The 24,595-nt window shown below is 42.0% G+C and overlaps 2 protein-coding genes across 2 annotated transcripts; one reads left to right on the top strand and one right to left on the bottom strand.

The window, feature by feature from the left end:
* The first annotated feature begins 924 nt into the window (after nt 1-924).
* On the top strand, nt 925-7,803 carry szrd1 (SUZ RNA binding domain containing 1). The gene is made up of 4 exons (XM_080533214.1): nt 925-1,018; nt 4,205-4,254; nt 4,609-4,878; nt 5,779-7,803. Exons 1-4 carry the CDS (start codon nt 971-973, stop codon nt 5,888-5,890), a joined length of 480 nt encoding a protein of 159 aa, XP_080389340.1. The 5' UTR covers nt 925-970; the 3' UTR covers nt 5,891-7,803.
* A 319-nt stretch (nt 7,804-8,122) lies between these two features.
* atp13a2 (ATPase cation transporting 13A2) lies at nt 8,123-21,839 on the bottom strand (the record flags this gene model as incomplete). Its single annotated transcript, XM_080534503.1, has 29 exons — nt 8,123-8,341; nt 8,692-8,864; nt 9,054-9,205; nt 9,567-9,790; nt 9,897-9,993; nt 10,557-10,709; nt 11,046-11,125; nt 11,377-11,469; nt 12,041-12,225; nt 12,346-12,470; nt 12,624-12,732; nt 13,179-13,317; nt 13,756-13,869; nt 14,031-14,237; nt 14,703-14,891; nt 15,331-15,377; nt 15,705-15,815; nt 16,496-16,657; nt 17,699-17,830; nt 18,117-18,183; nt 18,334-18,468; nt 19,290-19,359; nt 19,457-19,534; nt 19,693-19,772; nt 19,849-19,918; nt 20,195-20,250; nt 20,515-20,682; nt 20,812-20,888; nt 21,827-21,839. The coding sequence occupies 29 exons, from the start codon at nt 21,837-21,839 to the stop codon at nt 8,123-8,125; spliced, it is 3,525 nt and encodes a 1,174-aa protein (XP_080390629.1).
* Nucleotides 21,840-24,595: the final 2,756 nt, after the last annotated feature.

Below are 24,595 nucleotides of genomic sequence, written 5' to 3' on the forward strand. Positions count from 1 at the left end.
TCCTGGAAGACCAACACAGCAGCCATCATCAAGAAGGCACAACAGCGGCTCTACTTCCTGAGAGTCCTCAGGAACTACCACCTTCTACCGCTGCACAGTGGAGAGCATCCTCACCTACTGCATCTGCGTGTGGTTCTCCAGCTGCACAGCCGCAGAGAGGAAAACGCTACAGAGAGTCGTGAGATCGGCCCAGAAGATCATCGGCGCCCCCCTCCCCTCTCTGGAAGAGCTGTACAACACATGCTGCCTCAGGAAGGCCTCCAAGATCTCCAGAGACCCATCCCACCCTGGGAACGAACACTTTGTTCGGCTGCCCTCAGGCAGGCGGTTCAGGACCATGTCCGCAAGGACAAATAGACTGAAGCTCAGCTTCTACCCTAGGGCCATTCAGGCCCTGAACACAGCAAAGACCTAGGTTCTAGGCCCTGGACAATCTAGACAATTTGATGGCAGCTACTAGATTGTAATCAAGTGCAATACTGAAACACAACTGTGAACATTTCAAACCTGCAAACTGGGCACTTTAAATGAATGTGCAATAATACTATGTGCAATATGACAACCCTTGTGCACATAAGGTTCAGAGATAGGAAATGTTAGGATATTTATAGCATAGAGTACAGCACAGTGTTTTATTTGTATAGTATAGTATAGTGGATAGTGGATATAGCCTTTATTTATGTAAACCAGCTCTTTTACCTTCTTGTTTTTAGTATTTTTTTCCTAGCACCAGGGGAGCCCCCCCTCACAAATTTCGTTGTATAGTACCTGTACTATATTAATGACAATAAAGACCATTCATTCATTCATTCATTCATTCATGTTACCCACAGACCGGAGCCTCATTTGATATGTCTGGTTCTGCCCAAAGTTGCAACAGCGACCTCTCTGAATGATGTCAGCGGCGGGACAGGGGGCGGACCTGAGCCCTCTCTAACCCCAACTCCTCAGCGGCCTGGAGGGATGAAACATGGATGATGAGGTTGCCGAAAGTTGGGAGGAAGCTGCAGACAGTGGGGTAAGAGTAGGCTACCATGGACATCTATGTGAAGTGGCAAGTCCATCTTTACGATATCCCATTCTGAGCTTTGTGCCCAGGGAAAGAGTCATTAACACAGGAGTCACGACTCATCTGAAGTCAGTCCAATGTAGCCACATAGCAAGCTAACGCTTGTTTAGCTTGGTGGCTAGCTAACGTTAGCTAGGCCAGAAATGGAAAACTATATGGAACAGTTATTTTTAGACATAGCTTGACTGGCTATTATTAAAGCTAGAGAGGTGACACTGAGAAGTTAAATACGTCCGCTAACCTAACTTTAGCTGGTTATCTAATCATCAACGTGTTCAATAGCTAGGTGGTTAGCTAGCTAGCAGGCTAGCAGCTGATGTTAGATAACTTACCTGCCGTGCAGCTTTCAATCAGCAACGTACCAAGTTGGACACATCGATGGATATGTTCAGGATGCGTTATTGTTATTGAGCTTCTTTAGCTTCATAGCTGTACTTTCAGCTTCCCTGGACTAAAAGTTGGCACACATCATGCTACCTAGCAACACAAGCTAACAGTCATGTGCCAGCTCGCTAACTAACTAGCTAGCTAACAGTCTGGTTGGTTATTCAGCTAAGTTACATAGCTAAGCTAATGTGGCCTTTTTGTTTTGAAACTGACTGGCGTGTTGGCTAACTTGTTAACTAGCTTCTGATCAGGTTACAAATGTAGCTAACTTGTTAACTAGCTCCTGATCAGGTTACAAATGTATCTAACTTGTTAACTAGCTCCTGATCAGGTAACAGATGTATCTAACTTGTTAACTAGCTTCTGATCAGGTTACAAATGTATCTAACTTGTTAACTAGCTCCTGATCAGGTTACAAATGTAGCTAACTTGTTAACTAGCTTCTGATCAGGTAACAAATGTAGTTAACTTGTTAACTAGCTTCTGATCAGGTTACAAATGTAGCTAACTTGTTAACTAGCTCCTGATCAGGTAACAGATGTATCTAACTTGTTAACTAGCTTCTGATCAGGTTACAAATGTAGCTAACTTGTTAACTAGCTTCTGATCAGGTTACAAATGTAGTTAACTTGTTAACTAGCTTCTGATCAGGTAACAAATGTATCTAACTTGTTAACTAGCTTCTGATCAGGTTACAAATGTAGTTAACTTGTTAACTAGCTTCTGATCAGGTAACAAATGTATCTAACTTGTTAACTAGCTTCTGATCAGGTTACAAATGTATCTAACTTGTTAACTAGCTCCTGATCAGGTTACAGATGTATCTAACTTGTTAACTAGCTTTTGATCAGGTTACAGATGTATCTAACTTGTTAACTAGCTTCTGATCAGGTTACATATGTATCTAACTTGTTAACTAGCTTCTGATCAGGTAACAAATGTAGCTAACTTGTTAACTAGCTCCTGATCAGGTTACAAATGTAGCTAACTTGTTAACTAGCTCCTGATCAGGTTACATATATCTAACTTGTTAAATAGCTCCTGATCAGGTTACAAATGTAGCTAACTTGTTAACTAGCTCCTGATCAGGTTACAAATGTAGCTAACTTGTTAACTAGCTCCTGATCAGGTTACAGATGTATCTAACTTGTTAACTAGCTCCTGATCAGGTTACAAATGTAGCTAACTTGTTAACTAGCTCCTGATCAGGTTACAGATGTATCTAACTTGTTAACTAGCTCCTGATCAGGTTACAAATGTAGCTAACTTGTTAACTAGCTCCTGATCAGGTTACATATGTATCTAACTTGTTAAATAGCTCCTGATCAGGTTACAAATGTAGTTAACTTGTTAACTAGCTCCTGATCAGGTTACATATGTATCTAACTTGTTAACTAGCTCCTGATCAGGTTACAAATGTAGCTAACTTGTTAACTAGCTCCTGATCAGGTTACATATGTATCTAACTTGTTAAATAGCTCCTGATCAGGTTACAAATGTAGCTAACTTGTTAACTAGCTCCTGATCAGGTTACAAATGTAGCTAACTTGTTAACTAGCTCCTGATCAGGTTACAGATGTAGTTAACTTGTTAACTAGCTCCTGATCAGGTAACAGATGTAGTTAACTTGTTAACTAGCTCCTGATCAGGTTACAGATGTAGTTAACTTGTTAACTAGCTCCTGATCAGGTAACAAATGTAGTTAACTTGTTAACTTGCTCCTGATCAGGTAACAAATGTAGTTAACTTGTTAACTTGCTCCTGATCAGGTAACAGATGTATCTAACTTGTTAACTAGCTCCTGATCAGGTAACAAATGTTGTTAACTAGCTCCTGATTAGGTAACATATTTGCTAACTTGTTAACTAGCTCCTGATCAGGTAACAAATGTAGCTAGCTTGTTCAGTTGGCTAGCTGTGTGTCAAACCTGCTAACATCAGCTAGCTAACTATTTGTTGCCATAAGTTACATCCTGAGTAGAAGTTAACGCGTTAGCTAGCAGCCCTCATTCATTGTGCTTAGCTGTCAAATATGGCTTGCTCAAATAGTTGTTATTATTGCTATAGTCAAATGCCATACAATTGGTGCTCTCTCTGTCCCATTAGCTGCCACAGTTAATGTCGTCCCTCCTTTCTAATTCTTTTTACTGCATTTAGGCCAAGGTTTACCCAGCCAGGTCACCGTTCTCAGATGCTCCTCAGTAGCCCTGATGCCCTAGAGAAAATTGCCTAATCTAGGCCATGCAACGGTCTCTCAATCGAGCCCCAAACGCTTTTGAGTTAATATTCTGCCTATTCACCAATCTAAAGACCATTTTGTACTGCTAGCATCCTCAATCCGTATGGATATACATCTTATTATCCAAAATGTAACTGCAAAACTTTTACGAACACGTTTTGAGGATGTTAACAGTCCAAATTGGTGACTCATGGCAGAATTGAGAGCACTGATTTTTTTTTTGCCATGGCCTAGAGTATTTGCCAATTTCTCTAGGGCATATCAGGACTAGCTCCTCATATGCAGTGCTGCTCCTGTATATCAGGATGGTGTCCTGGCTTAACTTTGCAATGGCTTGGCTGCTGCCCTGTTGCGGTATAAATAACTGAAATTGAATCTAGCACTCAATAGTTTCAACCTCCACCCCCCTCCTCCCTACCTGCCACAGCTCCTCCTTTTGAATTTGTTGTTTTGCATAGTTTGTTTTAACCACATTTGTCCTCTCTCTCTCTCTCTCTCTCTTAAATGCAGGAAATGGAGAGAAGATTAGACGAGAAGCTTAGGATCAGCCAGAAAGAGAAGTGAGTAAGAACTGACTGAAATGCAAGAAGGGATCAATCAACTCAAAAACATTGGGCCACAAGAGTTTGCTTGTGAAACTGTTGGTCCTCGGATGACATTCACACATCACTATTTACTCAAACAAATCATAGGGTATATGCATCCACACTTTGTGAATTCAACGTAACACTCACATCAAACAACATCTCTTGTGCCCTTCACACTTATCAAGCATTTGATCTTGAAAATACTTCCTCTGATCTAGGGTCCAATGGTACACACAGACTACACCCTCCTTAAGCGACTACACTGAGGGTTCAATGGTTACACTCCATCTACCATTCCGCTCACACACATCATCTTTTTGTTCACAGAGTGTCTAGTACCAATTCTGTACGATCACCTTTGAAGACAGCCATTGTGATTCAAGATGACTCCCTCCCCGCGGCGCCCCCACCCCAGATCCGCATTCTGAAGCGCCCCTCCAGTAATGGGTCTTTGGGGTCGCCCCTGGGCCAGAACCGACCCACGCCACAGGTCAAGTCCCTCGCCCAGAGAGAGGCAGAGTACGCTGAGGCCAGGAAGAGAATACTGGGAAGTGCCAGCCCCGAAGAGTCGCCTCAGGATAAGCCCAACACAGAGAAGTAAGAAACCAGATTCACCTGTGTTCCAGTGAATGTTTGGACTCTAGTATGAATAAAGTAAGTCTAGGAAATATGTCAAGGGGTGTCAAACTAAATTCCTGGTTGGCTGGCGTCTGTTATATATATATATATATATATATATATATATATATATATATATATATATATATATTAGTTATTATAACCCTTTTGAGTAATATAATTATATATAAAAAATATATATATATATACAGTACCAGTCAAAAGTTTGGACACACCTTCTCATTCAATTGAATGGTGTGTCCAAACTTTTGACTGGTACTGTGTGGGTGTGTGTGTATATTTATATATATTTTTAACCTGCAGTTTTTCACTGTATCCATTTCTGGGATGATAGGAAGTGTCAACATCAATTATATTATGGTGGAAGCATATTTGGCAGCCTAATATTACCATCTTCATGTCAGTGTTGCATTGATGTACCTTTGTTTTGGTGTCTCCAGTGACATTCCACTTTAACAGGATATTACTGATTAACTAATATAGGCCTATACATCAAATGTTTTTAAATAGAATATCTATGTATTTATTCAAAAGCAAGGACATCTGGCATAAAAGAAAGTGCACACTTCAAAATGTGTTACGTGAAAGTGAAAGTTGCATTAGACGCTCCCTTCGGAGGAGATGGAGAGAGTTTGATGGATAGATGAATTTGGATAGCAAAATGATTGTTCATAATCATTACTTTACACTCCTGTTATTGGGTAAAGTATATTTATATGAAAATGCAAATAAATATAGAAACATTTGAAAATCTATGTATTGAAGTGGTTATGGAGGCGGGGGGGGGGGGGGGGGGTTAAATCACATGAGCATCTTCCCCTTTGACGTGCTCTTGTTCTTCTCCCTACCTACCACCAGACCTGGTCGTACAAATTCTACTACGCCTTCAGAGGAAACCCGATCAAACAATCAGGCTGTCCGCCAACCAGCAGGCCCCGACGGCACACAAGGCTTCCGCCAGCACAGATAAATGAACGAGAGGCCATCCTGCCAGAGGGAGAGAGGGAGGGAGAGAGAGAGGAGGAGAGAGGGCAAGATAGCTGGCCTCCTGGCAAAGGAGCAATTTGGATTTTTTTTGTTGTGAATGCATTTCTTCCCCTCTTATGGCTCCCACTGTTTATGTGTGCTATGAGGAAAAAGGAGGAAAAAGGCATGAAGGAACTTAAGGAGGAACATCGGCTCTCTTGATCTCTACCCCTCCTCTGTTAAACACTGTGATAAGGACATCTGGACTATGCTCACTGTGATTATCCCTTTAAATACCCCACATTGCCCAAGGAGTCCCCCCTTCCTCTTCTCACCTGCCCCAACGGGTGCTGCCAACCAGTCTGTCATGGAAAACCTACAGGGCAGAAGGCTATTCTGGATGTCAGCCATGGACCCTTCCATTTGAAAAGACTTGAAAGAACAGAGGATGCTTTAAAAGAGAGGAGAGTAGAGCAGTGACTGGGGAATGGCAACATGAGATGAGGGATGGATGGTATCAGCTTCTCCCAGCAATAATACAAGAGATATCACTCAATCCCCATCCCAATCCCTTAAAAGCTTTTTTTTCTTTTTTTCAACGTTGTCCTGCATTGTTTTTATTTTTTTGATCTGGGTTATTGATTAATAATATGTACATCGCCATTAGTTTTTAAATTGAGGGTGATGTGTGTGGAAGTTTCTGATAAGTTCTGTTTACGGTTATCATTTCTTTTTTAAAATTGAACTTTTCTGGCGTCTCCCTCAGACTGTCCTGATTCCTATTAAAAAGAAAAAGAATAAAAAACAGTAAAAATGAAATGACAAAATTGAGATAATATTGTGGATTTTCGGTAAAATTTTAAGCAGCTTTTCTGCCTTTTTGTATGATATGATATTGTAGCGATATCAGAGCAGTATTTTAATCTAAATTAACTAAAAACCCATTTTAAATCATCCTGTTAATATTGGTTAATTCAAACTTGTAGAGGGGTGCTGGCAGAGATTAAGAGGGTCAAATGGGGAATAAAATTCACTGCTGTAATCCCTTAAACCCCTCTTACGTCATATTTACTGTCATCCATGTGTTCATTTCTTCATCTGCTTCACTGAAGTAGGAACTCAGGTGCTAGTGAGAGACTGAAATGAAATGTCCGATTTTTACTTTAGGGAGAGTTTAGGAGATTGTGTGCAAAAACAGCTGATGTCCACAATAAAGTTCTCAAATCAGCACCTACTTTTGAAATGGACAATACTGTATCTGGGTATGAGGGGGTTCAAATGTTGCATGATGTTCGATATGAAACAAATCTAAAACTGTGTCAGGTAGTCAGTCTCCTGCCCCCCTGGTATGCCATGATGATATTTGAATTGAGGAATACCATACCATTGCTCTGCAGCTTGCCTTCTTTCTCCCTAAGAATCCAGGCCTATTCGGCAAGTATGTTGCTTAACGGTCCAGATACAATGGAATATTAATTTAATTTAATTTTGCCATTTAGCAGACGCTTTTATCCAAAGCGACTTACAATTACAGGGACATTCCCCCTGGAGTAACTGAGGGCTAAGTGCCTTACCCAAGGGCACACTAGTAGTGGTGTGGCTTCAGGCGGGAATATGTATGATAGACATTTCTTATGTGGTTTAGATCCATTTGGAGTGGTCATTGGGTATTCCTAATTTACACCTGAACAATGTCCCTGAAAAATGAGTGATGGGGAGGGCATAGCTGACTAACTGCAAGTTTGATAGCTATAAAAACTGAATACCCTAGGAAAACTGTATACTGAGAGGGATTTATGGAATGTCCTCTCATTGCAACCAACCAAACTTAGAGGCCTGGAAGGAGAGGGAGGATCAACAGTTTGTCAAGCTTCTTGGGTGAGAACACAAAACTGCCTGTAAATACTGATTTAATAAAAAAAAAAGATTTATAAAATAATCTGCTGCTTGTCTGTCATATCTCTGCAGTTACAAATGATATTGATTTCACCACTGGTAATCTGATGAAGCATTTTCATCTTTGACATTTTCCCCCATTTATGTCACCCAAAGAAGATTGATGGGGTCAAAAGCAACTGGCCCATACCTCTTAAACACCCACACAGTCATGTGCATTGACAAGATTGTTTAAACAATAGGCTTTATTCCTATCATCTTGCATTGCTGACTTGTACCAGTGGTACAGTGTCATACTTAAAATGTTCTATAAGACACTTCAGAGTTTGGTCCACTGTCCTCAGCTTGGATCCACAACACTCACTGGCTGGTTGAATGTCCAAGGGGAGGCGAGGCCAATGCTAGACAGGCCATTGACTGTGCACTGAGTTGGGGACAGGGGCTGGTTCAGGGGGGGCCATGAGGGGGAGTCTGACAGGAGGACGTCTAGGCGTTTGTACTGCTTTTTGGACTTCCGTCTCGGACGCAGGCAATTCAGCATCCCTCTGTCTATCAGCACCTATAAGGAGAGGCAACAGTAGGAAACATTAGTTTCCAGGGCTCCATTGAAAAGGAGATTAATCTCTCAATGGGTCTTAACTGGATGAATAAAGGATAAGTTAATAACAATTAAAGGATAGGTTAATGGACAGTTAAAAGATAAGTTAATCAAAAACTTCACTTAAAACTTAAAACTAACACAATAAAGTGTGTCGTTTGTGTGAAAAGCCGAGGTGCCTGCCCGTTTCTGCTGTAGCTGACTTTTCATTGTCTAGCAAAGAGCATGGCTGAATGCAGAAACAGTCAGGCTCCTGTACCAACTGAGGCTCTCATGGATGTTTAGAGTGGAGTTGGCCCTGTTTCCAATACCTCCAAAACGAAGCAGGTGAGGAAGTTGAGTGCAGCCAGGGCCACCAGAAGCATTTTGAAGGTCATGTCTGGGATGTCATACAGCTGGAGTAAATCCCGCATGAAAGGCAGAGGGGACAGCACCAGCCAGCTCATCAAAGCAAATAAGACTAGCAGTATACATAAAAACACCACTGGAAGGCAATAGAGAGAGAGCAGACAATGTATCAGTCTATTTCGCTATGACATCGACCAACCAAGTTCACAGATAGAGGAACACGGACTGAACCAGAACGTCACAAAGATGGTCCAATGCATGCAACATCAGCAAACCTACACAAGTTTTAATAGGTTTGTGGAGATCCTGGTAGTGTGTGTCTCACCATTGTAGAAGAGAGGTTTCTTGTATGGGTACCCTTTGGTCACCACAACAGCCATGATGATGTACTGGTACCCTGACAAGGCAAACACACTGGTATCTTCAAGGTTGGGCAGGTTAGCTGAGCCCGTCACTGTCGAATTGAGGGGGACAAACCTAAAAAGAAGAGTGCACGGATGTCAGATGAAAGCCATTGTTGAGAGAACAGGAATACCCATTTCCTCCGAAATGTTGGGCCTTAGAGTGGATTTTTTTGAGGGACACTAGCCCCGCCCCTTTAGTGACAAACATGATGCAGCAATGCGTGTTTAAGGAGAGCATGCATCGCCCTTTACCTAATCCTCAATACCATTGAGCCACGTCCACATCACCTCTAATTGGTCCTTCGGTCGACCTACTCCTTTCTAAAGGATCTATTGTCATCATGGGACCCTTCTTGTCCCCCCATCCAAACACCAGAATATCCTGATCAGGTAAAAACTAAAATCATAATAAAATCACTACCAGTTGTTCTTACCAGTCCTGGGACATGGTGATGAACAGAGCAGCCAGCTGCCCCAGGACAAGCAGGATGGTGTGCAGAAACATGCTACCCAAGATGGGCAGCGATAACAGGCTAGCAGGAGGCCTCTGGAGATTAAGCTCGTCGCTGGGACCTCCTTTCCCCATCACGATGGCCAGCAGTGTCACCAGGAACATGTCGAAGAACAGGAACTGTATGTCACCCAGGTTAGTCGTCAGCTGAATGGGGCAAACAAAACAGCAGGGAGGGAGCCAGGGTCAACACATTGCTATACTGCAATGTAGTAAAAACAATACGGCTCGCTTGACAGACAGTGCCACTCACTGTGTAGAGGATGAGCACAGAGCTGAACTGGATCAGGCTGTACAAGGCCATGTACCGGAAGAGACTGAATGATGTCACCAGGGAACACCTGCCCTCCCTGGTGGAGACAGAGAGAGTTTAGCTGAATGAGGTGTTAGTGTATGGCTGGAACAGAAGCCTGCACACCTGTCCAGCTTTCCAGAGGTAGCATTAGTCACGCCTGCAGTAGGGCTATCCTTTCACAGAAGCAAATACTGGATAATCATGTGTATCACATGACTAGGGAAGACATTTGTTTCCCAAATTCGAGTCAATAGTCAAGGCGCTGCGCAGATTAGCTCATTTTGATGAGTAGTTATTTGGTATGTATTTGATTTGAAGATCAGTGATTCTGTGCAGTGCCTTACTCAGGCCGTTCCCCTCAAATGTGCTGATAGAGTAACAGACAGATCAGAAAAGGAATACCGGTACCTTAAAAATGCATATTTTCTTCCTGCCTCTCTTGAGGTAATCACTGATCTGTACAGTATAGATCTAAGCACATTTTGACATCACTATTTTCAACAATTCAGCCATGTCAGATCAGGGTTAATCACGACATGAAAGGATGGAAGGAGCAAACATTTTTACAGTACTGGCTTAGGGCCCAAAGAGTAGGGAAGAGCGAATCCTCCCTTCTACCTGATGAGCAGAGGCACACAGCTGATGTTGTCTGACTTGGAGGTGAAGGGAGAGGCCACGGATGCCTCAGCCTCAGACAGGGACACCCCCACGTCAGCAGCCCTCAGGGCCCCACAGTCATTGGCCCCGTCCCCACACATCCCCACCCGGTAGCTTCATAAGGGGAGGAAAAGAAGGGTGGGTGAGTAGAGGTCTGAGCTGTAGTTTGGGTGCCAATCTGTCTGTGCCAAACAAATCAAGGATGTAGCATTGTCTGAGTATGATCAAATGATGTTAAAATATAAACATGGGACAACTTTTGGGGGACAAATACCTTGTGACTACCTATTCTAGAAATCGCCTTTGCATGTCATGTTCACCTCCACTTGCCCTTGGCAGCTGGCTACTAACTGCCCTTTTCTCTTCTTCTTTCCATCTCTACCCTTCTCTTCCTCTTCCCTGACTGCCTTCCTTTTGTTCTTTGCCTCCCATCCATACATCTTCTCTCACTTCAGTTTCTGCAGCTCCGTGACCAGTTGAGTCTTCTGGTCGGGGGCCATGCGTGCAAACACTGTGCCTCGCATCAACACCTGCAACCACAACAAATACATTGTCTCTATAACACACACTCACAAATCAGAATCATTGCCTTAGGATGGATAGACTGAGCATTACTGTTTCAGTGATGAGGATAAGAGTTAAAACTGTACAGTCGCTTCCATAAAAACTCAAGATGAGTATTATTTTTTTTTTGATAAACCACCAAAGATTAATAGTAACACCTAATGAGGCCGTGGAGACTGTGGAGCGCAGTGTGGAACGCAGTGTGCTGCGGTCCTACCTTTGGCAAGTACTCAGGGAAGTGGTCACACAGGTCAGAAAAGGACTTGCCGTTGATAGCCAGGTGATACTTGACACCACTCTGGTACAGGCCCTGAGAAAACAAGGAGAATGAACAGGAGTGGCTCTGAACCATTCTCACCCAGGAACATGCATGAGGAATGTGGCTGTGAATATATGGATCGCTCAGTTGTTGAGATGGAAGTGTGTTTCTGTAGTCGTATTCTTTCACAACACCTAATTCATCAATACCAATACTATTTACAGCATTTATTTATTTTTTCACAATATTTTTTATTATCATTTTCATATACCAATATACCACCAAAGAAAAAACAACAAAAAACAAAGAAAGAGAAACATACAATAACAAAGATCACAAACATAGACACACACAACCTGCATCAATTTTGGATCGAATAAAAACAAAACAAAAACAAAACTTTCCACCACTTTGTATAAAATATTCTATCCTACATGTTCTTCGTGTATGGTTCCCACAGCTTGTCAAAGTCTTTCCGCTTGCCTTTAATAATGTAGATCAGTCTTTCCAGACCATTTACAGCAGAGTTAAGTACACTGACTTCATACAGAGAATACTGTTAGCCTGTGTAGCGATAGCAAGGATACAAAGACTAGTGTATATGTATTTGTGCAAGACCAACCTGAGTGAGGACTTCTATGGAGTCTTGGCTGATTATGGCACCAGCCCCTCCCTCCCCCAGGTGGAATCTCATTGTGGGGTTGGACTGGGCCGTGAGAGGGGTCACATGGACAAATATCACCTTTTCATCTGTGCCCACCATGCCACAGCTTCCTGCCACGTTGACTGCAGTCAAAATGTTGTCACCTAAAACATAGAAGGGGGAAATAACTAGCAATCAATTAAATAATAACAATGAAGTTGACCTGCTTTTAGCCATATACATAATATGCTCATCTTTGTTGAAAAAAGAGGTCCCAGACCCACCGGTGATCATGAGAGTTCGAACATGTGCCAGTCTAAGGGTGTTGATGACCCCAGCACTCTCTGGCTTCACCAGATTCTTCATCACCAGCAAACCCAGAAACTGCATGTCTTTCTCCACCTCCCCCCTGATGACACGGACACACGGACAGAGACACACACACACACACACACACACACACACACACACACACACACACATGTTTTCAGAAACTTTAATCCAGATAAAAATGTAGGCGCAATGGACATAGAATTTGGTGTTTTCAACATAGATTTCCCACCGTTCAATGGTCAGGTCAGCATGTGCATCCAGAGGTTTGTATCCGAGCGCAAGCACCCTGAAGCCATCACTTGCAAACTTACGCAGTGTGTCGGAAAACTGCACAGGCACTAAAAAAACGGAAGATAAAGAACAATAAAAACAAAAGATGACGAACTAGGCTACAACCACAAAGGAACAAGATCAGAGCATAATACTACATCATACATTCTCTAATAAAACTCATCTCACATCATTTGAATTTCACAGTGGAATATCTTTAACTTCAGAGCCTCTACAACTCAGAGTAGAAGTGTTCAGCACTCCTACTCTGATCCACTTTGTGAGGTTTTCCCTCTCTGTGTCAAGTTTTCCTTTTTTCTTAACGATTCTCCTCATATTTTATTGCATATGCATTTATTGTATGTATTTGGAAATAGATTAAAGAGAGGAATGATATATGAGAGTATGACATCAGGAATTGGCAGCCTGGGGATGACATCCCCACTTGCAGAGGCCAATGTGTGGGCAGTGTGGTGGCAGCACCAACTACTGGATTGACTGGGGCACTTTGTACCGGTTCTTCTCAGGCACAGACTGGCTACCATCTCTGGGGCCCCCTTGATGAAGGCGAAGGCCTGCTGTCCGCCTGGGGCCACCGTCACCACACTCATCCTCTGGAGAGATGAGGAGAAGGGGAAACGCTGCACGATGGCCTGACAGGAAAAGAAGATAGAAGAATGACATGATAGCACTATACTTTGATCTTCCCCTCATGAGATACAAACCGTTATCTGGCTGACCAAACTATTTATTATAATAATAATTAAAACACAAACCCAGAACCATGACAATCTTTCTATGGCTCTATTTCCTTTGCAGGCAATTTTGAATACCCCTCTCTGAAGCCAACTTCCAATTCCATACCTTGTCCCTTCCCTCAGCCTTGACTCCTTTGGTGTTCACTGCTCACAGATATGAAAGATCTTGCATATGTGTGAACACTAAACTAAGAGGAGCTCCCACCACATTAACCTCACCTATCCAATCCTTTCACGAGTGATACCTATGGAGCACAGAATCAAAAGGAACTCCAAACATGGAGCAGAACGTCAGATGTGTCATTGGATATTTCAGCCCATGAGGATACTCACTATGGCCTCAGGTCGGAGCTGGCATGCCGCCGGGGGTCTCATGACTGCCAGGATCCTGTGACCTCCGAACTCTGCATCCAAGGCCTTTCCATCTCCTTCTGGCTCCTCCAGAGTCTGTAAGGGTGGACAGAAATGACAGGGAAAATAGCCACTATACAAACATTATGTTAGATATTGGGTCAGAAATTGAACGAGGCTCAGTCTCTCTACACACATTGCGCAAGGAGGGGTATTACTAAAAGACTAGAAGGTGCAGGTACAGTAGAGAAACTTACCCAGTTGGTGGACTCGATCATCTTGAGCTCCAGCGGGTCACCCAGGAGCTTTCCCCCCAGCAAGGCTACAGTGTGGCTGCAGGCTAGGGCTGAGAGCATGGGACCCGGAGGCAGAAGCTGGGGGTCTGGGACCAGCTCAGAGAAACCTGCCTCACCACCCTCGATCACCGCCCACACGTCCAGTCCCTCTTCCGTCAGAGTGCCTGTCTGAGGGCCAGAACATGGTTGGGGGTTTGATCAAGAAGTGAATTGAAATTCAATTTGTGAAAAGAAAATGGCACGTTGCATGTCAATTCTTGTATGAAATTTTGCATTGACTGATTTTCGGATTTTTTTTTCCAAATCAGAATTCAAATTGACTCCAACCCTGTGTGTAACAGGTGTCATGCTGCCGCAAGCAGTATTGCTTCCTCGTACACTAGCTCACACAATTCTTGAACTTGCATCCTCTGTATTGCAAACTCACGTGACCACCTTGACTAGTCACTATGGTAAGTTTCTCAATAACTTACTAACAAACGTTAGAACAAACAAATAAATTGATTGATTTGAGGAATTTACCCTCTTGACCCACATTGCCATTCCCATGGAGACACAACAGTATACAGCCAAACGCAGCAGCCCTATACACATAAATACTCAATAGACTTGAGCCTACTAGTGTGGCCTCACCTTGTCAAAGCAGAAGAGTGAGACCTTCCCAGAGACATTGATTCGCGGAGGGCTGATGCAGAAGATTCCTTGTTTCTTCAGTCGGCGCTGGGCGTAGATGGTGCCAGTGGTTATGGCTGCGGGCAAAGCGGGGGGTACCACGATGGTAACTATGTCCAGAGACCGGACCACCAGCTCCCACCATGTGGCCTGGGGCAACACACATCGCAGGTATTTAGCACTGTACAGAGCAATATACACAGTTACTCTGTATATACATTTTCTTATGGAGAGCAACTAAAAGTCCATACAAATTGGCTAACAGTAAACATACACAAAGTACAAGCAAATAGATTCAACAAATTCCCTACAAATAGGGTACAGTGCAACTAACCATAACAATGGTAACAGTACCAAGTATGCAACTTTGGTGGATGTAGGTGAAGGGTTAAGTCATTAATGAGCCTGGCTTGTAAATAAAACAAATAAAAGGACCTGAAGATGACTATGGTACAAACTTAAAGTTGGGTCTGTTGAAAGTCAAGCCTAAATATCACCCAATTTGATGTTTGAATCTAACAAATCATTGGAGAAATTCACCCATTGTCATCATTTTGGTATTAAACATATGGGTAAGGCAAATACTTACATTGCTTCTGACAAGGATCACAATGGTGTATATAGTGCCAAGCAATGCTAGAAAAAACAATGAGTAATAATTAAATGATGTTTATACAGTATAAAACCAGTCTAAAAGGTCACTTCAGGGAGCGTCTTTTCGTGAACTACAAGTTGTGCATTATCGTATAACAATGCAGTTGAGTATCTTTGGGTTTGACGTCAGCATTGTTTTACAGACTATCCTAAATGTGCATTACTGCAGTGCAGAAATGTGGTTGTAAAAAATTAATTAAAAAAAATCAGTTCTCCAGCACTGTTCCCAGAGACTATGACCGCATTACAGCCATTCCGATATTCACAATATAGCACACCCTTGTGTGATATTGTTTAAGTAGAGCTTACCTACAGCCCCCAACAACAGCAGGAACTTGACAGTGTCTTGGTAGAAGCGGAAGTTAATGGGTTGGGGATGGAGGATGGAGCTAACTAGGTCACCTTTGGCTGTGAAAAATCCTGAGGGACAAAGACAGACAAATACAGACAAATACAGGTATGAAAAAACCTGAAATATACAAAAAGATGTATGCACTCACTGCAATGTAAGTCACTTTGGATAAAAGCGTCAGCTAAATGGCATATATTATTATTATTATCAGCGGCAATTCTACATTAGGGGCAGGTGGTGTTGTGGCGCAAGATGCTTGTTACATCTGAACGTGACATCTGAACAGAGCGCAACATGTATTTTATATTTAATACAAAATAGTGATTCAATGGTGAAATTGTTGTGTATAAATATAATACGCTTCACTCACAATCCTTACAGTGCTGTTTTGGAGTAATTTCTCTAGTGTAAGTGTGTGTGTGTGTGTGTGTGTGTGTGTGTGTGTGTGTGTGTGTGTGTGTTCCCGTGGTGCGGACTGCCTCCATGTGCCTTAAAAGCATGACAGTTTAGTATGATTAAGTAGTCTCATTTTGTAAAAAAGAAAGAAATAAAATTTATATTTAAAAAAAGTGAAAAGGTTAAATAATGTTGGCAATACATAATAATACATACACGTGTATTATAGTCATGTCCATGTATAAACATGTTGAATTATGTGTATGTACAAAAGAAAAGTGAAATGATAGTGACAGTATGTGTAGTTAAACAATACAGGTACCAAAGCCCAGCTGAAAGGGACCAGTCTAACCTGTGCTTGTGACAACAGCAATTGTCCCTTCCCCTCTCACCCCACCCCTTTTGGCCTGGATAAGCTGTGTGCCACAGAAGAGGGTGTGTCTGCGCTGGGCCTGGGAGCAGAACTTCCCGCCAGCAGCGGGCAGTGGGGTCTTCATCACAGGGATGCTCTCACCTAAAGGCAGGATGGGAGATCAGAGGGTAAGATATGACTTCTCCAAAAGAAAGTAGGAAGAAGTTGCACATAAACACTGATCTACAGTCAGTATTGCGTTCTCCTTTTTATAGGTTAATGTAAAAAATTCTTGGGGGGGGTTAAGCTGATCCAAATGATTTGTAAAGCCTGGTACACACATAAAGATAATCTGTTTTTTGGCCCGATTTCTCCCCTTCCGACCAAGGACAGCAAACGCCCGATTATCGGATAGCTCTAAAGATTATCCTACAAGATTATCCTGTGGTGTGAGGTGTGTTAAGAGCCAATTTCTCCCGCCAATCTGCTCAGAAAATGGTCGGGGGCGACAAGCGTAAATATTAAACATGTTCAATATTTAAGATCAAAAGTCCTCTTGTGTGTGGGTAAAACTGACTATTGGGCAGGTGCCCATCTCCTGCCCCCGAAACTGTATGTCTGTTGCCAATGATGTTTGTGAAATAAAATCAAAACCCTGCACATTGTATGTAGCTATTAGGGTGTGTGTTTTAACTTCACACATTTTGTAACTTTCAGGCACTGACATTTTCATACCGCCTAAAATATCAATTATCCAGCCCAACCGCCCAAATGCTTTTTTTCCGGCCCAGTGTGATCAAAAGTAGCCTATTCGGCGGTAACCCGCCCCATCTGGCAACCCTGCTCGCGAGTCCGATTGTGACGTGGAATGGAATGTAGCCAATCCAGAAGCGAGCTGACTGGCGCGTCTTCTTCTTTTTGTTCTTCGGCACTTAATTTGCCCTGTCGCACATGGCTGCCTCGTACAGGTCAGTCAGGGTACTACTACCCTGATCACGCGAGATTTCTGGCTTGGGGAACGAGACTCTAGACTGTCGTAGGACAGATCTTTATGTATGTGGTGTGCTGTATTGGGAATATCGGAGCACACCACACACAATATGATCAAAATATTATCTTCATAAAAAGATGGGGTCTCTCTCAGATAAAAAAGTATGTTAAGATTTAGAAAATCTTATGTGTGTACCAGGCTTAAGGTCTCACCGGTAAGCATGCTTTCATTGACCAAGCACTCCCCTGCCAGCAGGGCGGCGTCGCAGGGCAGCAGCATTCCGTCCTGGGGAATCACCAAACAGTCCCCTGGGACCAGCTCTACCGAGCTCACGCACTCCTCCTCTGAAAGACAGAGGATATTATTCTCCGGACCCCTTCCTCTACACTGTACTAAATTGACATTCACAGTTCTAAAAGGACTGGATCAATTCAAACAACAGGGTGATGGAGCCACCAAGCCAACCAATAGGAGAGGAGGTGAGTCTTCTATTAAATCCTTTCTGCTGAGTGAACTTTGTGGGAGTAAAAACTAAGGGAAGGCCGCAGAGGCTGAGATGGTACCAGGCCAAAATGTCTTTAGACACATTAAACAAGGAAGATGTTTGTAAAAGATAGGAGGAAAACTCACCCCCAGAATCTCTGCGCACAGTGACATTGGTTATAAGCTGAGCCATGCTACGAATAGTGGTGCTTTGCTGTGAATTGACAGGGACAATGAATTTCAGTTATCAGCATGTTGACAATCAGATCATATCCTATCAGTGTTTCACATTCAGTTTTTTTCAGGGACCACCCAGCCTTTTAGGCTAGGGGTTGTTTCTGGACTGGGCCATGGTCTCACTCACCTTGCGGATCTCATATAGAGAGACGCTGATGGATATGACAGAAATGACCAAGATGCAGGAAGCGTAATAGATGTACTGGTCTGATATCCACAGGATTATGCTGAACACTTGGAACATGTAGAATGGGTTGAGCACCTGGAAAGATGGAGGGAGGGATTGACAATGGAGGAGAGGGGTATGGAGGACTTACATTACCTCAGTTACTTGAAGTGTAGGTGCACAAAACAAGATGTATCCAGTGTTGGCTATGGTGCTGCATTAGATTAGATTAAAATAGATTAGATTAAACTTTTTTGTTGTTACACAGAGTATAAGTACTGAGACAACTAAATGTAGTAGGGTAGATAGCAGGCCCGGCGCCATAGCCAACACCTTGGGTGGGCTAGGGGGGTTAGCGCGGTAGCAAGGCCAGCGGTGGCTATGGGCAGCGCTAAATAGATAGACTTAGTATAAGGACCTACAGTAAATACAAATATAAGATTAAACATTTAAACACGTCCCCAGAATATCAATAATTCAGAACAAAAGGGTATCTGATCATTCTTGGCAAACGCTTTCGTCCGTCTTATACTGGTCCAAGAATTTCACCTCTAGCGGCACAATACGAATGCCCCTGCCCCTCTTAATCATGGGCCTAGTTCAGGAGAAAAACCTGCAAAATATTACATTATTCCTAGCTGCAGTGTTCAGGCGACCATGCCTGCGACCATGCCTGCGACCATGCCACACTTTTAAAAAGTTAATTTAAGCCTGTTACTATCAGTAGGGAACCAAACAACAGAAGGCTTCAGAGAAGGAGAGGTAAATGAACTAATGACTCAGTTTGGCTGTTATCTGACTTTTGATTCCAACTTTAAAATGTGCACCACTGCAAACAACTAGTAAATCTGTTTTCTTTGTGTATATGAGTAACCAGATGAGAGTGTAGATAGGTGTGCAAAGAATAGCAAAATCACCTCAGCAACGAGTAGCTGCATATAAGACTTCACAGGTACATCTATGAGGTTGGTCCCGTAGACCTTCCTCCTGTAAGCAGGAGGGGGATGGAGTGAGAAGATGGAGTGAGATCTTGGATAGAAATGGAGAAGAAAAACAAGGGAAAGGTAGAGAAAGTGCGACGTACCTGGAGCTTTGCTCCAAAAGACTAAGGCCATTCCGGAAACTGTACAGATCTTCACATGTCCAGTCCTCATTGAGGACACTGTGAAGGAAGAGCAAACAGACATTAGTTCAACACAAATCCTTCACTCTCTAATTGCTTTTCTGGGACAACAGTTTTTATTTAATAGTGCTGTAGAACCAAGAATTAGGATAAGTAGAATTAACATGCAAAGCTGACACATTGTCCTCCCACAGTACCTAACACGACAGAAGGCTCCCTTCCTGGCTATCCAAATGTAGCGCAGCCCCTCGAACAGGTAGTATCGCAGCAACTCTTTCTGAAAGACAAAGAATTTGTGGTGTCATAAAAGTGCAGCTCTAGAGTTCTCTGTCCTATCCTTGTTATGTCCATACCTCCTCCTTGTGTAGCTGGACTGTATCTCTCCAGTCATTGTCTTCCATCTGTCTTCCAACCTGCTCCATACTACAGGAGAAAAGACGTTTCATTGTCAAAAGTTTGGGATAGATAAAATAGATTGATAAAGGGAAAGCATTAGTTCAAGTAGGGGTAAAGCAGTCTGTGGCTTCCAGCAGAAAAATATTCATAGCCTGGACATTCTCTTCAAACAATGATTTTGTCTAGCCTTTTTTTTGTTATAAACAACTCTATGTTATTGCTACTAGATTAACGTTTTAAAAGGAGATAACCCTTTAATAACCCTAACCCTTTAATAATAGCTGATAAATACGGGAATCTAACCTGCCCTCCATCTCTTCTGTGAGAACATCCACAACATACTGCTGGCCAAAACTGTCCTGAGAGAGGAGACAAAAACAAAACTATCAGCCCAAGTGCTGCTTCTTGTACAATGCTTCTCGACAATGCACCACATAATCAACACACAGCATGTGATGGAAAAATACAAAACTTAATACAATCAAACTGGGTTGGCATTGTTATTTCTCCATTTCATAACACTGTGTAGGCTACATACAGTATCATATTGTTTCTCGCTTTATGTAACATTAATACAAAAATATACATCATTTTCTTGTTTGCATTTGCTGTTATAATTGTACCCTTAATAGCAGAATATCTGCCAAGGCCTGTGGACAGGAGCTGCAGCGAGCGAGAACGCCTAGACGTGGCCGCCAGTGAAACAGTAGCAGGAGCAGACCGAGGGAGAACAACGCCCCAATGCGACACAGCCAGATCCGCCAGCACACCCATCTGTATCCCTGGACATCCTGAGAGTGAGAGGAAGAAAGAGATACAGGGTGAGAGACAGAGAGAGACCAAATTCAGGAATTGGCTCATGAATTTGAATTTGCTAAGCATTGTTGTTATACCTGTATTTGTAGATTCAAAGTACTGACCATGTGTGAGTCTGGTCTGTGATGGGGTCCCCTGGGACAGGTGGAGGAAAGCCCAGCCTGTGGCTCCTCCGGACTCCCTATATAAAACAGGATACAGACATCATATACAGTCAACACAGACACAACACTGTTAATACTACAATAAAGAGAACCTACACAATGTAGGCTACACACCCATTATGCTAACATTAGCAGAACACACATTATGAACTCCAGAGAGCAGTTAATAGCGCCTCCTGAAGGTGATCCACACGAAAAAGTAGATGAGAATTCAAGTGAGGAAATCAAATCCAAATAATGGTTATCTAAAGCTTGAGTGAGCCGTGGCTTTATGCGAAATAAATAAGACTGGGTTATAATGACAAACTGGGTTATTCTTGCAGCTAAGAAACTATTGATCTTATAAACAAAACCCTTTATACGAAAACAAGGAAGGAAATTATATAGGCTACAGGAACAATAATGCTAAAATATGTTTGCCAAACGATGGATAACCTACAGCGGATAACCAACACCTATCGATTAATTCAAACGGAAGACGTCAGATCTTTGGAATAAGACAATATTGGTTGCGTATTTACAGCGGTAGACCCAGCTCTAGCACATACTAAAACAAAAAGACTGATCAACACAAATTATTCAATTCAATCAAGCCAATTTATTTCACGTAGTAAACGTAATCCTTACCTTCAACACCTGATCATCGGTATATTACCGAAGGTTTGATAAGAAGGTAACAGCTCGTTTGCGTTGAGTGTCAAGGCGCACCTGTATTTACCTGCGGTAAACCCAGGGAGCCGTCCAAACCTGTTTGATTTTCAGTTCCGCTTTTAGCATTACGTCAAATGTTTAAACAAGTCTCCTGCTCGTGCACTATTTGACGATTTCATTTCAATAGTTCTGGGCCAGTGTAAAAGGACACATTAGGATCAAAATGTAAAATTCACCAGAGCATATCAAATTGGGTGTCAAAAGAAAGCTATCATTTTCGGACATGAAGTGAGAAATAGCCTACCTTTCTTAGCCATCTTGTAAGAATTGGGATAAGCAAAGGTTTTAACTTCTGGTCAAGAAAACATCCACCAGAAAAAGTATTTATAGGTGTTTAGAAAAAGATCAAACCCCAAGGATGTTCAACTAAGTTCAACAAGTAGTTTTTTGTTTTGTTTTTAGGAAATGGTTTGGCTTCTGTAAGTTTGAGAATTATTGCTCAGTCTCCCACATAAATGTAAGAAACTTTCAAAAGTCTCTGCCTCAAGGATGATGAAAGTTAACAAAAGTGAGAAGTGTAGACCTACAAAATAATTTTAGTGTTTTTACTGACATTGATTCCGTTTATAAATTAATACCTGATTAAAACCGGTCATTCTGTTACCTACATTTAATTGGCAACATTCACTTATTGTAGGTTGTACAGAACCTAAAAGGGTTCTTCTTTACAAAGCACTGCATCAGCATCAACATCCTCATCTCATTGTCCAATAAATTGACTTTATTGTTGTTCAGCAGAGAGGAAAGCAGACAGTGAATCACAAAAATATGTAGTGCAAGTAACTTCCATTGAGAATGATGACAGACACTACCGGTCAAAAGTTTTAGAACTCCTCCACTTTTCCAGTTTTTATTTAAATGTAGCTAAAATGCTCAAATGTCATCAACAAATCACACGTTGAACTGAGTCTATCTTAATGCAAGGATAATGTTAGAGCAATTGATCAATAAAGGCAGCCTGTTTCGTTTCAAGATGTATAAGAAAAGATATTTAATATTTTCCTCTAGTATAGAAGGAGGAAGTTTACAGGTTCATCAGACGCATCTGAAGATTCAAAGTTCCTCTCAAAAGTCCCGATAATTCATTACATCTCAGTATTTATGCCCTCAGGTAACAAGTCCGCCCTCGGGTGAGTTCTAAACCAATCATTTGCAAGGGGTGTGGATCTGTACATGAGGAAGATGATGGGGATGAAGGTTAGGGGGGAATCTGACCCTCCCTTCCTTACAGTATTACAAAAGTGAGGAGTGGGACCGTAGGGTGAACAATGCCGGGCAATCACTCTGGTGTGACTCAGCATTGTTCTGGCTTTCTAGGGTCGAATACAGACAAAAGGGTAATTGCATATATTCAAATGTATGGAGAAAACAGGTTTCATTGTGTGCTTACAACAGGAAATCAGTTTCTATAGCTTTCACTAGACATTCAATTTACTGTTGTGAAGTTTGAACCTTAAATGTAGAAAAATGTCTTATTGCATATAATAATTTTCTCTCACAATAATAGTTTATGTAATTTTGGAATGAATATATTTGTGTTTATGGGGTCTCTGATTTGCATTCCTATTAGGCCTTTTATTTTTGGATCTTGCTATGAATTATTTTTGTCTGGCATATGTTTGAAAGGGAAAATCTTTTAAAGAGTCCCAGCATCTTTCTGTTACCATGGAATTGCAAAAAATTAAATACCTTTTCCTATGCAATTTGAAACGAAGCAGGCTGCCTTTTTTGATTCTATATTTAGATATTTCTACGACATAGTGCACAATCCTTTTATTCTGGACAGCAATACACAGGGTGCTAGACAACAATGCAAAGACAACAAACGTCAGTTAAGTTATGTTAATAGATAATGAAAAGTGATCTTAATCTTAATACCACAGATAGACCATTCATTCAAACCACTAAAGATAAACTAGGCTCTTCTGGTAAGTAGTCTTACTAAGTGTCTTTAGTTTTGCCTCCCTGGCCTGCACAAGCTCTGGTTGGTTTTTCTTTTCTTATAGTCTTTCTTACAATTCTTGTAAGATTAAAAACGTAACAACACAGTACCGTATTTGTTGGCACTGACTAAAGAATATGCAAAATGTCAGCTTCCTCATAAAAGCTAGTCTAATAGTGGACAACATTGTCTCCAGGTGAAAGCAAAGAAAATTACAGCGCTAAATAGACTACAACAGCACAAGACAGTCAAATGAGTCCATGAGGCTAACTGATCATCTGTCATCCCTCCTTTTAGAACAGCTGTAGGCTTAACATTGCTGAAACATCATAAGGAAATGTTACCGCACCCATCTAAACGTCGACCCCCATTTCATGTCCCACAGCTTAAATCAGTCCTATAAGAACGCGTCTAAATGGCTCCTGCTGTTAAAATAAATCATCATCACACACTTTTCTTTAAGAACATTCATACTATAGTGGGGAAGCTGGACTAACGTGTAGTTTTCCAGAGTCACAGTAGAGGTTCCATAGAGTACAGACAGAGTATGCAGTTTCATTAGAGTGTTGAGTCAAGTTACTTCTAAGCCAACTCCCACCTTAAACTTTTAGTTTGCAAGGTATACCATGTGACAAACAGTGACAAAGGATTCCAAGCAAGAGAGTTGGGTTATAATGTGGCCAATTTCATCAGTAGGCTACATTGTTTTGTTAATTTGGAAAGTCTTAGGAAGATTCTGAGAGGGGGTGGCAATCACACAGCTGGAAGGAGGAGTAAGAAACAGATGGAATTGCTAGTCCCACTTGAAGAAAGTTCTAAGAAGTCAAAATATAATGTCGAAATAAAACAGACAACAACAGACTGCAGTGTTCACAAGGTAGTTGACTGCCTGAGCTTGCTATGTTATCACATGATGGTTTCACTTGAGGATCAAAAGAAAAACCTGACAAGCCTCTTTCAAAGCGACTATTTCAAATGTGAGTAGTATGATCTACCTTCATATGTGAGATAGGTGGGAGTGAATGTACAAGAAATAAACAATATCAGTGTGTCTGTGTGTTAGACTGTCAG

This window comes from Nansenia antarctica, assembly GCF_963989245.1.
Source record: "Nansenia antarctica genome assembly, chromosome: 6".
In the NCBI taxonomy this organism is placed as follows: domain Eukaryota; kingdom Metazoa; phylum Chordata; class Actinopteri; order Argentiniformes; family Microstomatidae; genus Nansenia; species Nansenia antarctica.

Excerpts from the sequence above, each read along its gene's own strand:
- szrd1 (XM_080533214.1), top strand. The coding sequence starts at position 971 with ATGGATGATGAGGTTGCCGAAAGTTGGGAGGAAGCTGCAGACAGTGGG. Across the intron at positions 1,019-4,204 it reads AGGAAGCTGCAGACAGTGGG|GAAATGGAGAGAAGATTAGA; the intron begins GTAAGAGTAGGC and ends TCTTAAATGCAG. Across the intron at positions 4,255-4,608 it reads AGGATCAGCCAGAAAGAGAA|AGTGTCTAGTACCAATTCTG; the intron begins GTGAGTAAGAAC and ends TTTTGTTCACAG.